Source organism: Penicillium longicatenatum, assembly GCF_028827895.1.
Source record: "Penicillium longicatenatum strain IBT 33135 chromosome Unknown contig_2_segment0_segment0, whole genome shotgun sequence".
NCBI classification, from domain to species: Eukaryota; Fungi; Ascomycota; class Eurotiomycetes; order Eurotiales; family Aspergillaceae; genus Penicillium; species Penicillium longicatenatum.
In genome coordinates this window covers 5,523,695-5,537,179 of record NW_026643120.1, presented here as the reverse complement: position 1 = coordinate 5,537,179, position 13,485 = coordinate 5,523,695, and the positions used below count along the sequence as shown (strand labels likewise).

Below are 13,485 nucleotides of genomic sequence, written 5' to 3'. Positions count from 1 at the left end.
TAACCGGCGTAGGATTGGTCAAATTTATAACTAATAGCTTTCATTGGTCTCAGTTATGCCTTCTGCACACACTTCTTCCCCACGACACGTCGCTGGCACCCCGGCCGCCAACATCCTCTTCTTCCTCATCGCCTTCCGCCTTATCAATGCGCTCACGATTCGCACATTCTTCCAGCCCGATGAATTCTTCCAATCTCTGGAGCCGGCATGGCAGATCGCCTTTGGAACAGGTGTGGACAATAAAGACCAGGGCGCTTGGATGACATGGGTGAGAACGGGATGACAAGTCGCGCGACACGTCTCATTGCTGATCGCGTTTTGAAACAGGAATGGAAACACCAACTTCGATCCTCCCTCCACCCTCTCCTTTTTGCTGCAATTTACAAAGTGACCGATTCAATTGCGTCCGTTTTATGTGCACCCTCCACGCGCGCCGAACTTCTCATAGCTGCCCCGAAAACCGTACAGGCCGTTTTGTCGGCGTTGGGCGACTTCTATACCTGGAGACTTGCAAGTCGCATCTATGGCGAGGATTCTCGTGGCGCATGGGCGGCGTTGATCGCTACCATCATTAACCCTTGGCAATGGTTCTGCTCGACGAGAACTTTATCCAACTGCCTTGAAACAACGGTTACTATTGTCGCATTGAATAAGTGGCCGTGGCAATGGTCAGCTGGCTCGCCTGCTGACTGTCATGCCGGAGAGAAGGCCAAAACTCAGGCTCGCCAAGTGCTACCGGGACTTCGCCAATGCCTGTCATTGGCGGCCGTCGCTTGTATTCTTCGCCCAACTAACATCATAATTTGGATGACCTTGGCTGGACTCGCTTGGCTTCAGGTCTCCTGGAATCAGCGTACTGTTCTTGTTCGAGAGGTTTTGCTTTGTGGGTCTATGATATTAGGTATATCGGCCGTGGCAGACCGATTGTTCTACGGGATTTGGACATTTCCTCCCCTGCGCTTTCTATACTTCAATATCACACAGTCACTAGCAGTGTTTTATGGGCGTAACAATTGGCATTATTACGTGACGGAGGGCTACCCACTTTTGCTCACCACATTGCTTCCATTTGCTGTCTCGGGTCTATACCTTACAATGACCACCCGGGTCTCAGTATCCTCACATTCGGAGAAAGTACAAGCTGCGACCCGAGTACACTTGGCTACAGTATGTATCTTGATGCCATGTGTGCTATCCCTTATATCGCACAAGGAAGTCCGCTTCATCTACCCTCTGCTCCCATCTCTCCACATCCTGGCCGCACCCCGTTTAGTCCAATTCTTTTGGCCAGCCCTCATTTTCAAATCCCAGACTCCTAAGAGACTCACTCTTCTCTTTATTCTCCTGGTCAATGGGACTATCGCGATATATACGTCTGTGTACCATGCCTCTGGCCCACTGAATGTGCTTAGCTACCTCCGTGGCCAATATGAGGTTCATTCATTGCCAAATAAGAATCAATTTGGTCTCGAAGCCAGAGTTACAGCCGGGTTTCTAATGCCCTGTCACAGCACCCCTTGGCGGTCTCATCTGGTCCACCCTATTCATGCATGGGCCCTCTCCTGTGAACCTCCAGTCGACCTTGATGAGACACAAAAGGCTGTCTATCGTGATGAAGCCGACCAGTTCTACGATGACCCAACCCATTTCCTACAAGAGAATATGGCTGGCGGGTTGCGCTACCTACCTCGCCAACCAAGCTACGTGACTGGATTCCAATCTGCGAGTCAAGGTCTCCATGAGTGGCCCGATTACCTCATCTTCTTCGCCCAGCTGGAGCCAACGATGCATAGCCTGGTCCGGGGCTCTTATGCTGAATGCTGGCGTACCTGGAATACAGCCTGGCATGATGACTGGCGACGCCGCGGGGATATTGTTGTCTGGTGCCTCGACCCAACTGAGCAGGATGTGTGGCGTTCGCAAAAAGAAACAAGTCTAGACCAAAGCCACTGGACCTCCTTTGGTCTAGACATTCTTCCATCATTTCCAGACTATTCCTCATTTTCTTTCGCGTCCCTACGGGACTTTGCTGGGTCCGGTTTCTCGTCAAGCTCCTGGCCTTGGGTGAAACAGTCTCGCACTGATACCTTCTTATCACATTTCCGGCAGAAGGGTTCCGGTGTGCAAGATTGGTTTTCAGCTTGGCCGGAATGGCTGGGCGGCTCGTCTAAGAGGAAAATCGACAAGCGGGAGCGTGCACTCTGGGAATGATTGCAGGCCTCTTGGCTTGAGATAAAGAGCAGATTTCAAAGTTGTACATTTATTATATTAGTATTCTGCACATTTGAGACGATTATTAGAAATCAGATATGTATCACACCGTGCCCTCTCTCTTGTTGAATCCTAGACTTTGAATCAAACTGGGAATTTCAAGTGATTCACCTAAGGGGAAGCCCTTTTCTAAGATATGAAGATCTTGTCATGCAGGCTTCTGCACTCCCTACTTTGAAACACCTTGAAAATTTGGAAGAAATTTTCCTTCAGGCTCTACAATTTGAAATTACAGATCGGGTGTTGACATAGATATACTTGAATGCTCGATAAGCTTGGTGTTATTTGGAATTCAAGAATGCCGAGGTGACAGCTCCCCGAGATCTCGGTAGTTTCCGTGACCTCGGGGAACGGCATGACGCACCTGCTTTCGTATATACTTTAGCCCCCCACACCAAGGCTTACTGGTGGAACACTATTCTCACTACGTCCTCATTAACTAGCATATCAAATAACCCCTGCTATGAGCGTCACAATCCATCCAAGGGAGCCTCCCCCAATGGGTGAGCTGGCAACCATCATCCAGAAGTCCCTAGAATCCAACTTCGCGAACGCCACAGCTCGTGTTGTGGACTGCCCAGACCTACGCCAACCCCCTTTCAACCTCGCTGCGGCCGGTCTCTCAGGAAACCCATGTATCGCCGATATTGGTGGACAGGCCAATCTATTCCCACGCCCAAATCTCAATGCCAAGTACTCATTTCTGTCACTTGCAAAGGATATGCAAATGTCACCCACCGGGGGCTCTCTGATCGGCGCAGGCGCGGCTCCGTTTCACGACCTCGGCCATAATGCCGAGCTCGCTCCGAATGTTTCTTGGAGCTCGGAAGCGGATTTACCGGAATTTGATAACCCATCTTCGTTGAGAATCATTAATAACACTCGGGTTATTGAAGTTGACCCCGAGGGCTTGTCATCGTGTCACCATGCCACCAGTACAAATTGTGCGCTTATGATGAATTTGTATGGGTCAACTGGTGATCCGGGTCCAGTGCTTAAGGTTTCGGCGAGAGGACGAACTGGTGATCAGAACTTCACCAACTGTATTCGTCTTGGACTTCGAGATTACTATGGGAATTCGAATCCGATCAGTCTTGGCGGGGTATTTCTTCTCAAGTCTGGCAAGGCCAAATTTCATATTATGCCTGACTTTCCAGAAGATCTACCTTTTCAAGATCGAGAGCAGTTGGAGAAGCGTTGGCTCACGTATCATGTATTTGATGCCCCTGTCGTGTGCTTGACCGTAATGCATAGTGCTGATCCTGAGAGCTTGGGGTTGCGGATGGAACACACCCATTGTTTTGATGCTGAAAGTGGTCGCAAAGGCGGCCATTATCATTATGATGTTCCTGATGAGGAAGAAGTCGAATATGAGGCCTATTTGCATCCTGCTTCTATACTTTATAGGATTGATCGACCAATTTGATTATAGGTGCTGACTTGGCTTGAATGAAAATTGAAAAGCAGGCTTTGTGCAGCTCAAAGAAAATCAAACATAAATAATCATACGTATCCCGAGTTCCCAGGTAAATGCCCAATTTATGCCTACCTGGGCATTTGACAGCTCGCTATATAAGCACTTGAATAATATACAAGTTTGGAAATACTTAGATTCACCTTGACTTTGGTTTCAATATTGCAGACCTAGATATTCAAATATAAATCAATCAAACTTCACATGATATACGCACATTCCATAGAGCCAATAGTCTTAGGGTTCCAGCTCGTTAAAAGATAATGTTGACACCCGATATTCGGGTTATTTATTTGCCCCGAATAATCCTGGCAAGCATCATCCGAATAGGTCCAACACTGACCAGCTGAGATAAAATAGGACCCGGGCACGGTAAGTGTGGACGATCCGCAACTCTTATAGCCACTGTGGCCACCACCAGAATACCATTGGCACCACGGGTCAGGGCCACTATCGTCAGTGGTCAAGTCACCTCCGCTTAAGACTAAACATCTAGTCCTTGTGTTGGTATTGAACCCTCCAACAACATAATAGCCTGTTCCACCTGCATCGCAATTGGATTTGTCATATATTGCTATAGACCACGTATGTGTCGCCGAGGCCGCGGAGGCTGTTTCGGTCACTGTTTCTTTCTCTTGCGATGACGTAGTCTTTGTTGATGAGGGGGATGACTTGGTGGATGTCGTGCTTGTAGTCTTTGATAAAGTGGTAGTTGATTTCGTGGAGATCTTGCTGGTCGTTGATGATTTGGAAGTTTTACTCGTAGTCGCTGCGCTCGCGGCTTTTGCGTTGCAATTGGAGATACAAACTGATGAACTACAGTATGCCGAGGTAGTTCCACACCGACCATCAATTGAGCACTGAAGAAAGGTCAGTTCATTTGGTACTTTGTATTCATTTCATGAAGATCACTCACACAATCCTCTGAGACGCAAGGGTTCAGAGAAGCAAGATTGGACTTGGACATATCAGCAGGTCGTACTGTTCCTGGTACCTGGGGTCCGCATATAGCGTGCGGAAGAGCAACAGGCATAGCAGGAGACCCGGGACTCAGACAAATGAAGGCTCCTTGATACAAATTGTCACAGCCAAACCAGGCATACACATCGGAGTTGTACTCTTCGATCTCGGCCACCGTGATGTCGAAGGCCTTGGCAATACTGGCACAGGTGTCTGCCGCTAAAACAGTGTAGGTGTAGCAGATACCATCACTACCTGCTACAGGTATGGTACGCTTATCGAATGAGGTATACTTGGTAGAAAGAAGACCACCGGGAAAGTATGCGGCAGTGGCAGTCGATACCAGTATGGCACCCAACGCCACGAAACGACTAATTTGTGTGTATTTCATTCCGAAGGACCGTTGACTTTCAGTATTTTATGAAGTGCAAAGAGGGCGCTATTTATACCTCAGCCATTGGCTGGCAAATTCTGACTGCTACATCGTTTAACATCATTTTGGATTTCCGAGCACTAGACTAAGAAGATGATATCAAACATCTTCTGCACGTCGAGGATAGAGTACAAAGGCAGTGCCATTATTAGGTCTGTAGGCTGCATTTAAGGAGACAAGGAGTTGATCTTCCCCGGGGTAAACAAAGAAACGATTGCATACATGCTCTTCTCATCCTTTGTTCCTCCGCTACCTGTGCGGCAATTGGTTATACCTAAAGTGGTCCTCAATAGGAGTCCATTAGCCCGGAAATGGGTCTCAATAGGCTTCGTTGAAGATATTTTGACCTTGCCACCGAGGCCCAAGTCTGAAGAAAGGCATGCAATCTATTGGGGTGCCAAATAGGCTTAGTCTGAAACGACGTGCTTCGCTCAAATAGTGCCTGGGAGCCTGAGGCCTTTTTCAATTCGAGTATTCGAATTGACCAAGGCTGAGCACAATGGGCATTGATGTGATACCAGAAACTTGACCTCCAATCAAAGTGGAGCATGCACCCCATCTAATGTAAACGTGTCCGATCGACGTCGATGTGCAACTCATTGGGAAAGTTAGCACCGCTTACCCCGCTCCACACCTAAACGACTTCCAATCGCTTGTATTACCTGCGCCACATTCGAGGTCCTCAAACAATAGTGTGTGATGGACCCCAATACATGGAATTTTCAGCAATTGGACTTTGTCTTTGTTTGGCGTCCTGTTCGGATTGTACAATCTACCGTATAATTAGAATTGACTATCAGATCATAATTCATAATCCGTGTCATGGTGTTCTAAGACAAGGCGGTCAATCATTTCTGAAGAGGGAGAAGCTTGTTTATCTTGGCGCCGAGTATTTTACTCCATCAGGTCGGTAGCTCCCGGCAGCTCACATGGCATGGTCCGCATCATGTACGCTGCATACCTTAATGCAAAATTTACCACGCGCAGCTCAGCCACATTGTTGAAGTACAATGTAGACATGGCTGCGAGGTAGTCGACTCTTCGTGTTGGGGCAGAGTACACCGCTAGAGCCTTAGCTAGCGAAAGTAAAAGGACCTAGTAGCTCTTTCGCCCCACCTAGGACAAAATTACCGCTTGAAATTCCCTTGATTGGATGCCACCACAGCCACAAAACCCTTGCTCCTGATGTAATGACTGACGTGTATCTGAGAGATGGTGGCGCCTTCAGAGAGCTCCGTAGGCTACCAATACCAGGACTCAGTAAAGGTGATCTACTGTAATAGGTTTCGGGTGTTTACCATCCAGGCGCGTATAGCCATTGGGAGGTCCCATTCAATTCAGCCACAAACCAATCATTCCTTCTGAGCATGATGATGGTGAAACGGTGAGGTGGCACTCCATAGTAGTTGGGGTGATTGGCCCGTTTGCACGCCTATTCTGAATGCCCCTCCTATATGAACCCCTCTTCTCCCTCCTTTTTTGTCTTTCTTCTTCATCCTCAACAATTCTCACATCACCCTTTCACTCTCTATTCATCTTTCATCATTCATCATGGGTTGGTTCGACGGTTAGTATTCCAGAATTCCGCTCGTCTTGCATGCCAAGCTGTCAGCAAGATCTTAGCTTACCTTAAATAGGCGATTCCGATCAGGCTCAGGCCCACGAGGAGTGGCAGAACATCCCCCAGGGCGAGCACGAGGCTAAGTTCTCTCACGAGCTGCTTGCCGGTGCTGCCAGCTTCGCCGCTGCCCGCGCTTACGAGAACCACGTTGCTGAGAACGGTACGTACCCTTCGACCCGTTACCCCCTACATTTTGAACATGGCTGATACTTTCGCTAGGCCAGCCCCCTAACCACGCTATGGCCAAGGAGCTGTTGGCTGGCTTCGCCGGTGCTTTCATCGACCGTGAGGTCGAGACTAAGGGACTGGACTTTGTTGACACCGAGCGGGCCAAGTACCAGGCTCGGCAGCACATCGACCAAGTTGAGGAGGAGCAGTTCCAGTACTAGAAGTGGATAATGTTCTATGTGATTATGAAACTCTGAGAATATCATGACAATCGATGAAAACAATCAGCAAAGTATAATTGTAAAAGCTGTCGTCCTGCTCAGGCTCGGATTGTCTTGACAAGTAGGGAATGACATACTTAGTAGCAATACGAGCGGCATGACTCGCGCCATGAGTATGAATTGACTGTAATATCCATCAATTGGAGGACTAAAATCAATTCCGAGACCGATGGAAAGTGCCCACATGGCCGCGATGACCGTCGCTCCTGTCAGAATATCCACTTGCTTTTTTTTGCAGATCTTTTCAGACCCCACGAGCCCCGGACTATCTTTCTTGATCTTGTAAATCATACCCCGCTTAGGGTAAGAGACCTCAACCAGAGAAACTGACTTTTATTAGAGATGAGGCTATGAGAATATTCAAGTCCCATTGAAAATTTTTAGACGCTACGTAGTTGTTCGATGCAAGAACGGCAGTAACAGTAAGGTTGTAAGAATATTTGACACAGAGACTGCCTTCTGTTGTCTTTGGCCCTATCAGGTCTCAAATTCCATGCGGCTGGCTCGTATTGCCATACACGGGGATATCAAGAGAAGAGCCTGGATCATCAAGATTCAGACGTTCAACTCTGTGAAGCAATCTCACCATGGTATCGATCCACAATCCGAGAACTGTAGGAGGAAGATAGGTCCAAATATCACCGCAAGTACCCAACAGCGATTTGATGTTTGCACGCACAAAATCTTTAATGACGGCATTGTTTGAGAGTTGTACTTGCTGGTAAACACAGCAAAGGAGATGGTATGACGGCGGGGTTGCTTGGAGCTCTTGGAGACGCTTGTAAAGATGTGAAAAGATGACCATGTATTCCTTCAAGGTTGGAAAATCGGCAGCCTTGAGTGAAGCGAGTTCTGCTGTGAGCTTCAAATGCGTGTTGAAGAGCTTGTATCGAAGTTCATAAAGCACCACTTCCATGAAATGATCGGCGTATGCCAAATTATCTTTGTTTTTGTTGACCTTTTTCAAAATATGTGCCGGCAAGCCAGCGGCTAACCAGCAGCGCGTGTGACAGGAGAGCACATGCCAATATCCCCAAGACGCGTCCGTAGTTTTAGGGTGAGGTACGGTGGTGTCTATCAGCTTCTCTAGGCCGTTCTCTCGGAGGGCAGATTTCACACCGGCGAGCCACTTTTCATGAAGTGGACCCACGAGGACAATTGGACTGGCGAAGAATTCGTATTCCATCGATTGGTTCAAGGCGGTTCCCTGGGTGATGAGCTCATTCAGTGTATCAGCCATTATTGAAGATTTGAGTGCCGATTTAAAGAGGAACAGGGTGCAAGTAAGATCGATGTTTTGTAAGAAGTTGCAATATTGACGCGAGTCAACGTAGAGCAGCGCGGTGCGAGTAAACATAAGATATGTGAAAACAAATTGTATGAATTATATAGAACCAACTGACTGAAATGAACCCTGCAAACGTAAATTCTAAAAAATATACAGCAAACATATTCACTTTTCGGGGAAAGGGATTCACACCACCACGGGCAGTCTCGTGAAATAGGAAAAAAAATTACAATTAGAAGCTCAGGTTCCGAGATCCTTGCGAAACCCCCGTGAGTTGAAGCATTGGACAGTGAAAAGAGAAATGAGACGGGAATCCTCAAAGGCATTTGAACCTCGACAGTTGAAACCTCAGGCCCTGCTACAATAGAAACCACCCACTTGATAGGAAATAAGCAACACGTTCGAAATCTATCGGTAGTAGCACAGGAGCTAATAAAGCAGCACACTATGTCGTTGAAGTCTAATGAGCTTATTGACCGATTTCAACAACTAGCTACATCGAAATCTAGATTAGATCACTTTATCGGTAGAGCCAGGGCCGGTCGTGTTGACATGCACCTGTGTAATAACACCCACAGGGGAATCATCACCCTTAAAACCATCATGATCGCCATACAAATGACCCCTTTCAATTCCCTCAAGTGTATGGTTTCTCGTCTCCGGGATTAAGAACGTGACCAGCGTGGTAAGTAACATTACACCAGAGAATAGGCCGAGTACACCTGAAAGACCGATCGCATCTTCAACGGTCCCAAAAGCAAATGCTGTCAGAATAGCGCCGCATTTACCAGCAGCGGCAGAGATACCATGGGCTGTACCCCTAACCCGTGTTGGAAACACCTCTGCGGGGATCAGAAATGTGGTTGTATTGGGACCGGTTGTGAGGATGAACTGGGAGATCGCAAAAATTGCCATCAATCCTCCAGTGGAGGTGTGAGCGCCAGGAGAACTGATCCCAGCCCAGATCGCGTAGAGAACGCACACAGTACCACATGTATATAACTGCTGGCGGACTCGGCCCATAAAATCGGGGAGAAAAATGCCAACGTAAAATCCTGGAAGATAGCCCTGACAACTAATCAGCAACAACTCAACCTCTTTGAGACTTCAAGGGGGAGATGCCTACCGCAGCCTGGACAATTATGTTACCAATGGCGGTGTTATAAAGGGTCTGCCACGGAGTGGCTCCTTTGGCATATCCGATTCTGGTCAGGATCACACTTTGGTTGAGGTTGATTCCGTAATATGCAATATCACTTGATTTCGTTAGTCAGTATATAGGAGAATTCCTAAAGGAGCAAACTCACAATAGGAACCAGGAGGCTGCAGTTGCAATGAGCACTTTTGCGTGCTTCCAGTGACTAAAGTATTCTCGGAAATCTCTCCATTGTTGTTTGAAGCCCCGTTTTTGCCCTGTATTCTCATCGCATACGTCTACGAAAATGTCAGCCTTGGCCATGGCCTCTTACCACGGGGAGAGGGGGACTGACATTGTTTGTATGGCAATGTCTCGGCGATAGTCAACCGGGCATAGAGCGTGAAAACAGCAGGAATGATGCCAATGCCCAGCAATAGTCGCCACACCCACTCGAGGTGATTTATATTATCGGCAACCGAGCCCTCAAATGCTTTAAGTAGGACCAAGAAGACGATACTGGCGGCGATATTTCCAAGGCCAATATTCGAGAAAACGGCCAGTACCTGGATAGCTCGAGAGCCAAACGGTGATTTCTCTGCAGCCAGCGCAGAGGAAAGCGGGTAGTCTATCACCAGTCAGGATTGTACTTTCTCTGTTAGTAAGGCCCTGCTTACCAGCTCCGATCCCCACGCCGGTCACAACGCGAAACATCGTCACCCAGGCGGTTACTGATCGTGGAGTCATGCCTTTCCATGGCAGCAGAATCACCAGTAGAGTTCCGAAGATAGTCAACAGCAACTCCTTCCCATAGATTTTGTGGCGGCCCCAGGTATCACTGAGCACGCCAAAAAGAAGTTGGCCAATCACCATACCCAGACTAAGGCCTCCTTTGATGACATCGCTATCGACTGCAGAGACGCTGCCATCCGGGAAATAGAGATATCCCAGAATCGGGACCACTTGAGCATATCAGCTATACTCCTTACTGCTAGGTGATATCAAAATCCTTACCTAGTCCAATTGTCAAGTTAAGATAGCCGTCTGCGAAGAATCCCACTCCCGCAGTGATCATGAAACGCAACTTAGCTCCTAGAGAGGCCATTGTAACATTTCAATAAATGACGATTGAGAAAAAGGTTCAGAACAAAACGAGGAGACAAATGCAAGTGGCGAGTTCAGGACTTCGTGGTCGAGCATCCTGGCTTCTAACAGAGCCCAGATAGTGTCGCACGTTTTTATACTTTGGGAGTTGACGGGTGTCACTTTTGACAAGGATGCTGCTATCGGTGAGAAGTACCGTGTCAAATGCCAAACCTGGAGAGTTGGCTCAAGGCATGAGAAGATTCGATATTCAATGAGAAGGAAGAGATCCACCACGAGTAGGGCAAATGCACGGAAGGGAGCCGATCAGAGAAATGAAATGTGGATCTGCCAGTCATTGGCTGCCATTGCCCCCACGTGCCGTCGGCCACTTGCCGTGCAACTAAGCTTATAAGTCAACATCGGTGCGAAGTCCTGTGGTGATTTCCTGTCCTTTCGCTTCTCTAATTAAAATACAGCCCTAGACGCAACGTCATACTCATTGCGGGTTCCCTGGTTGGCTCCTTTGGTGAGACCTGATATCCTTATCTCTTATCGCCAGGCACTGGGACTTGCCCCGGTCGGTTGGCGGAATGGATGTATCGCTGCCCTCACCACCCGCTGTGAATGCCTTGCGTGAATCATTCGGTGATCGCAAACCCCCGGATATAACTCGTAAAATCACGGCATGTGTGGCATGTCGCAAGCAAAAAGTGAGGCAATCCGCACCCATTTTGGTGAAGGGCGCTAATGGAGGATGTATTTAGATAAAATGTCATATGCGAGACGGCCAGGCGCCATGTTCTCGGTGCAAGAAAAGAGGCCTTCCGTGCACTGTCAACAGGAGCTTACAGACCCTTTTAGAGGAGGATGTGACGTGTGTTTTTCCGCCTCAACTGCAAGGCTGGTATCAGCTGACTGAATCCTTCTAGATGGAAAGGTGCCATGGTCCACAAGATCCGGCGACTTGAAGAGGCTATTGCAAAGATCGCAAACAAAGTCGATATACCTGAATTGAAGTCACAAGTTGAAGAGCACCTGGAGTCATTAAGTCCGCCCGTGGATTTGACCAATGCAGAGCCATCAACCTTCAGTCCTGAATCCCATCACCAGTCTCAGGCTCAGGTTCAGGTTCAGGCCCCTAGTCATCCAAGGGATGATCGCGAATTACCTCGAACTTGGGAAGTTGTTATGGATCCTCGAGGGGGCCCGGCTTCTATCCCGGCTTCATGTCTCTCGGATAGCGCGAGAAGCGCACTGCCGAACAGTTTACCCAACACACGCCGCCCAGACTTAATATCGACTGGATTGATTACCTTACGACAGGCGCTGGCTTTATTCGAAGAATACCATCTACGGCTGGATCACTTTCTGTATAGAATACTGGGCGATCACATCAGCTTAGACTCGGTCAGAGTGGCTTCGCCCCTGTTAACTGCAGCAGTCTGTACAGTTGGGGCCCTTCATTCGCAGTCCCTGGCCCATTTATTCGACATTTGCTATAATGAGTTCAAGAGCCTTGTCTCGACGCAAATATTTTCTCGGACTGCGAACGAGGATGACATCAGGGGGTTATGTATCGGGGCATTCTGGCTACATGAACTTTCCTGGGCATTGATTGGAAATGGTATGTCACTCGAAGCTTACACACGACCGGGGCCTAACAAGAGCAGCTGTACGAGTGGCATCAGATATTCACCTCCACAGTGGAATTTACAAGGCTCTAAAGGGGGATAGGGAAGGCTATCTTCAGGTTCGGCTATATTACCTTGTCTATGTCTGCGATCATCATTTTTCGATTGCATACGGCCGACCACCAATGTCTCACGAAGGGTTCATAATCAAATCTGCGTCTCAGATGCTCCAGACAGAGCATGCGACTGAGGATGACGCTCGTCTCATCAGTCAAGTCCATGAGTGGTCGATCTTAAGTCAAGTATTTGACACCTTTGGCGTGGATGTAGATACGGCAATCGCGCCCCAAATAATACCTCAGCTCCGTCGTTACTCTATCGCATTGGACACATGGCTCGCAGATTGGAACGAAAGATTCAGAGAGAACCGCAACGTGGGAAATTATCCACAAAAGGGCGTGGGCTTTCATTTCCACTTTGCCAAGCTCTATCTCTGCTCTCATGCATTCCGGGGTATGCCTGCAGCCGAAGCCACCACAGAATGGTTCACCCCTGAATTGGAAGAGATCGCCAATGCTGGTGTACTTTCAGCCATGTCTATCCTCCGTGTGATTGTTTCCGACGCAGAATTTCGATCCTTCATGAATGGACTACCATTGTATTTTGACACCATGCTCGCCTTTGCCATGATTTTCTTGCTCAAAGTTGCCACAAAATATGCCATGGTCATTCGAATCGACACTGTCAAAATACTGTCTTTGGTCGCGCAAACTGTGGCTGCATTGCGAGAAATAACTCGAACCATGCACCGGCAACATTTACTCGTTGCCATTGCTGAAGGTCTGGGGCGGTTATTATCCAGATGCCAAGTACCCCCTCAAACATCTACAGACGCCATGTACCATCCTTCACCGATGGTGGATCCAAATCCTCAGTTTGATATGGCCTGGATGGAGAACATGGCGAGTTTTGATTTTCAAACACACTTTCCTGATTTAGATGAGTGGTGGTTACATTATAGTACCTCAATGGGCCCCCAAGTACCACGTGGATAATGGGCGGTTAATCAGGGGGCGGATCACTAACTCAATAATGAATTTGACAACCTAGCTATCCCGTACATGTCTATCAAGGCCA

General features: G+C 48.1%; 7 protein-coding genes across 7 annotated transcripts; 4 read left to right on the top strand and 3 right to left on the bottom strand.

The window, feature by feature from the left end:
* Window positions 1-55: 55 nt before the first annotated feature.
* N7484_004573 (GPI mannosyltransferase) lies at window positions 56-2,211 on the top strand (the record flags this gene model as incomplete). The annotated part of the gene is made up of 2 exons (XM_057114993.1): window positions 56-268; window positions 328-2,211. 2 exons carry the CDS (start codon window positions 56-58, stop codon window positions 2,209-2,211), a joined length of 2,097 nt encoding a protein of 698 aa, XP_056975133.1.
* A 559-nt stretch (window positions 2,212-2,770) lies between these two features.
* On the top strand, window positions 2,771-3,697 carry N7484_004572 (uncharacterized protein; the record flags this gene model as incomplete). The annotated part of the gene is made up of 1 exon (XM_057114992.1): window positions 2,771-3,697. One exon carries the CDS (start codon window positions 2,771-2,773, stop codon window positions 3,695-3,697), a length of 927 nt encoding a protein of 308 aa, XP_056975132.1.
* Window positions 3,698-3,945: 248 nt separating this feature from the next.
* Window positions 3,946-5,096, bottom strand: N7484_004571 (uncharacterized protein; the record flags this gene model as incomplete). Its single annotated transcript, XM_057114991.1, has 2 exons — window positions 3,946-4,605; window positions 4,662-5,096. 2 exons carry the CDS (start codon window positions 5,094-5,096, stop codon window positions 3,946-3,948), a joined length of 1,095 nt encoding a protein of 364 aa, XP_056975131.1.
* A 1,593-nt stretch (window positions 5,097-6,689) lies between these two features.
* N7484_004570 (DUF3759 domain-containing protein) lies at window positions 6,690-7,148 on the top strand (the record flags this gene model as incomplete). Its single annotated transcript, XM_057114990.1, has 3 exons — window positions 6,690-6,705; window positions 6,776-6,919; window positions 6,979-7,148. 3 exons carry the CDS (start codon window positions 6,690-6,692, stop codon window positions 7,146-7,148), a joined length of 330 nt encoding a protein of 109 aa, XP_056975130.1.
* Window positions 7,149-7,692: 544 nt separating this feature from the next.
* Window positions 7,693-8,448, bottom strand: N7484_004569 (uncharacterized protein; the record flags this gene model as incomplete). The annotated part of the gene is made up of 1 exon (XM_057114989.1): window positions 7,693-8,448. The coding sequence occupies one exon, from the start codon at window positions 8,446-8,448 to the stop codon at window positions 7,693-7,695; it is 756 nt and encodes a 251-aa protein (XP_056975129.1).
* A 558-nt stretch (window positions 8,449-9,006) lies between these two features.
* On the bottom strand, window positions 9,007-10,736 carry N7484_004568 (uncharacterized protein; the record flags this gene model as incomplete). The annotated part of the gene is made up of 6 exons (XM_057114988.1): window positions 9,007-9,564; window positions 9,623-9,752; window positions 9,804-9,930; window positions 9,987-10,259; window positions 10,309-10,593; window positions 10,646-10,736. The coding sequence occupies 6 exons, from the start codon at window positions 10,734-10,736 to the stop codon at window positions 9,007-9,009; spliced, it is 1,464 nt and encodes a 487-aa protein (XP_056975128.1).
* Window positions 10,737-11,486: 750 nt separating this feature from the next.
* N7484_004567 (fungal specific transcription factor domain-containing protein) lies at window positions 11,487-13,288 on the top strand (the record flags this gene model as incomplete). Its single annotated transcript, XM_057114987.1, has 4 exons — window positions 11,487-11,593; window positions 11,647-12,341; window positions 12,388-13,198; window positions 13,240-13,288. 4 exons carry the CDS (start codon window positions 11,487-11,489, stop codon window positions 13,286-13,288), a joined length of 1,662 nt encoding a protein of 553 aa, XP_056975127.1.
* Between the last annotated feature and the right edge of the window lie 197 nt (window positions 13,289-13,485).